At 41.0% G+C, this 2882-nt stretch overlaps 1 protein-coding gene across 1 annotated transcript in view; it reads right to left on the reverse strand.

Annotated features, from left to right (window-relative positions):
• Nucleotides 1-2882, reverse strand: part of cdk17 (cyclin-dependent kinase 17) — a 40505-nt gene that overhangs the window by 8170 nt on the left and 29453 nt on the right. The window contains exons 6-9 of the mRNA XM_015376746.1: nucleotides 2579-2693; nucleotides 717-811; nucleotides 481-543; nucleotides 98-221 (exon numbers count right to left, since the gene is read on the reverse strand). Of these exons, the coding sequence (XP_015232232.1) occupies nucleotides 98-221; nucleotides 481-543; nucleotides 717-811; nucleotides 2579-2693 (397 nt within the window). The remainder of the gene's footprint in view (nucleotides 1-97; nucleotides 222-480; nucleotides 544-716; nucleotides 812-2578; nucleotides 2694-2882) is intronic.

The raw sequence follows: 2882 nt of genomic DNA on the forward strand, positions 1-2882 counted from the left end.
TTTTTTACAATAAAACCCATGATCCAGGCCATAATCTAAAAGAATTAGGCATAAAAGGACCCTAAACTGAAACTTTTATCATGGCTCTGGATCGTACCAAAGTCAGCCAGCTTGAGCTCTCCTCTGTCATTGATGAGCAGATTCTGGGGCTTCAGGTCTCTGTGGAGAACTTTCCGCCTGTGACAGTAGGCCAAGCCTCGCAGGATCTGGAACAGAAAAATCTACAGAAAACAAACATCAGTGATTAATAAAACTAGGAAGTAACAAATACATCAGATTTATTGTGGTATAATAATGTGATAAAAAGCACATCAGGGTGTTATAAATGACTTCCAACACAGGGTTGCTAACTTCAGTCTCTTGCCACCAGGGGGCACACAAGCAGCATTTCTTGGATTTACACCAGCAGACAGACAGAAAAAAAAAAAAGAAAACCTCCTGGGAGTCTATTAAGGCAGCTGGCCACCTGTGAGGTCTCACCTTTACATTCTGCATGCTCAGGATGTTCCCGCAGTCGTCCATGTACTGCTTAAGGTCTTTGTCCTGGAAAAGAGAGAGAGGGCGTATAGAGAAGAGAACTGAAAAACCCTTTAACATTTGGAAAACAACCCTTCAAATGCACAACATTATGAATAATAAACAAATGAAGGAGTATGTTTTAGCATCCACAATGAGAGGAGGGCCTGAGTTAGAGGACAAGGAGGTGAAGGCCTCACCAGGTATTCGAACACCAGTGTGAGAGACTTGTCTGTGTGGACGATGTCGTGCAACGTGACGATGTTGGCGTGTTTAAGGTCCTTCAGTAGAGACACTAAAAACAAAGAGGAGAGGATTAACTAGTAGCAAATCTAAGACAACTAAAAGTCATTTATAACCTCATGACAGATACATGCATCTGTTCGCCATTAAGTAGCAATGTCTTCAAATCACATGCACGGTCGCTTTCTCCATTTACTATTTGTTACAAATGTTTCTGATCTTTATAACCTAGAACATAACATCTTGGCCTATTTGCAAAAGGACTGGTTCAGTGTAACATTGAGGAGGATGATATGTCGGGAATCATGCAGAAAAACTCTGCTTACCAATGAGAAATATAGTCAGACTCCTGCTTTACCCTCATCTCTTAGGAAGGTAGTGGTGCTATTAAACTTATTAAACTCTAAACAAAGTTTCAGATGCTGTTTAAAAAGCTAAAACTGCTTGAACCTTCTGCACACAACTATCCCTGACCTGCATGGTCAGCCTTTATTAAAAAAAACCTGGGCTGGATCCTACTGTTCTGTCAAATTTTAGGCCTATTTTTAAGTTGCCTTTCTTCTCAAAAATCTTAGAGAAGATCGTTTATTCCCAGCTCATGGACTTTTTAAATTAACTAAATCTTCTTGAGATTTTCCAATCTGGTTTTAAAACATTGCACACCACAGAATCAGTGCTTTTAAATGTTTTTAATGACATCTTTTTAGCTACTGACTCTGGACACTCCTTGTACTTTTAGATTTGACTGCAGCATTTGATACAGTGGACCATGAAATCCTCATTTCTCGTTTGGAGCAGTGGGTGGGCATCAGTGGCTCAGCATTGGAATGGTTCATGTCCTGCCACTTTCCGCATCAGCCTAGAGGACTCTCTGTCCACCACTGCTCCTCTCTCATGTGGGGTCCCACAGGGCTCCGTGCTTGGCCCTCTTTTATTTTCTCTCTATCTACTCCCACTTGGCTCCATTCTCAGGAAACATGGCATTTCCTTTCACTGTTATGCGGATGACAGCCAGATGTATGTCCCCCTCAAAAAGACTGATTCCTACTCTGTTGAACCACTTTTAAAATGTTTACATGACCTTAAAGCTTGGATGTCTTTAAATTTTCTCAATTTTAACGATTGGCTTTTGACACCATGTAGAGTGTTGATTTTATGTATACACATGCATATTTTTATCCTGTGCGGGCAGTGCTTTTATTTTATTTTATTTACTTTTATTTATTTGAGTTATTTTATCTTTTTGTGCAGCACTTGTGTTTATTGCAATCAGGCTATATAAATAAAGTGGATTGGTGTTCTTTAGCCTTCATTTAATTTTTTTCTGGCATTTTTATTGTCATTACACTGTCACAAGTACAGCACAATGAAATTAACTATGCATTTAACCCCTTCCCTTGGGGAGCAGTGGGCTGCCATTATGCGGCGCCCGGGGAGCAGTGTGGGGTTAAGGGTCTTTGCTCAGGGAGCCAGAGTGGCAGTCTGTGGGAGTGGATTTCGAACTCACAACCTTTCCTTTCCAAGCTCTATGCCCTTACCACAAGACCACCACTCCCCTGTTGCTTGATGTTGCCACTTTAATATTGCAAAAGGTGAACAGCATCAATTATTATTAGCTATTATTATGTTCTATGAGCTGCTCTGTCACAGTCCTATCTTCTTAAGGCATCAAAAACTAGTTCTTCAGTGTATCAGGATCCTGTTGCATTCATATACTTTTAATGTTAACCTCAAAACAGCCCTGGAGCTCTTAGCGTTACGTTTACCTCAAAGGAGAACAGGTTTGTTTGCTTGTTACATAACCTCCAAGTGTTCTTACCTTCTCTGATAGCCGTGCACGGGGCCCCTTCCTCATGCTCCAGTCTGATCTCCTTCAACGCCACCAGGTTGTCCGTCAGCTTACTCCTCCCTTTGAAAACTGTTGCATAGGTTCCCTGCGGAGCAGCAGGACAAGACTTAAAGCACAATGCTGGACAGAGGATGCACGTTCATGGAAAAATGGCAGATTTTTCCCACTTTATTTTTCACTCTCTAATTTTAAAGATCATTATTTCTAAAGGCCCTTTAAAAGAACACAAGGGACAGAGGGGCGTCGAAAGGAATTGAATATATTTAGTTGATGG

This window comes from Cyprinodon variegatus, unplaced genomic scaffold (genome assembly GCF_000732505.1).
Source record: "Cyprinodon variegatus isolate N-32 unplaced genomic scaffold, C_variegatus-1.0 Scaffold140, whole genome shotgun sequence".
NCBI classification, from domain to species: domain Eukaryota; kingdom Metazoa; phylum Chordata; class Actinopteri; order Cyprinodontiformes; family Cyprinodontidae; genus Cyprinodon; species Cyprinodon variegatus.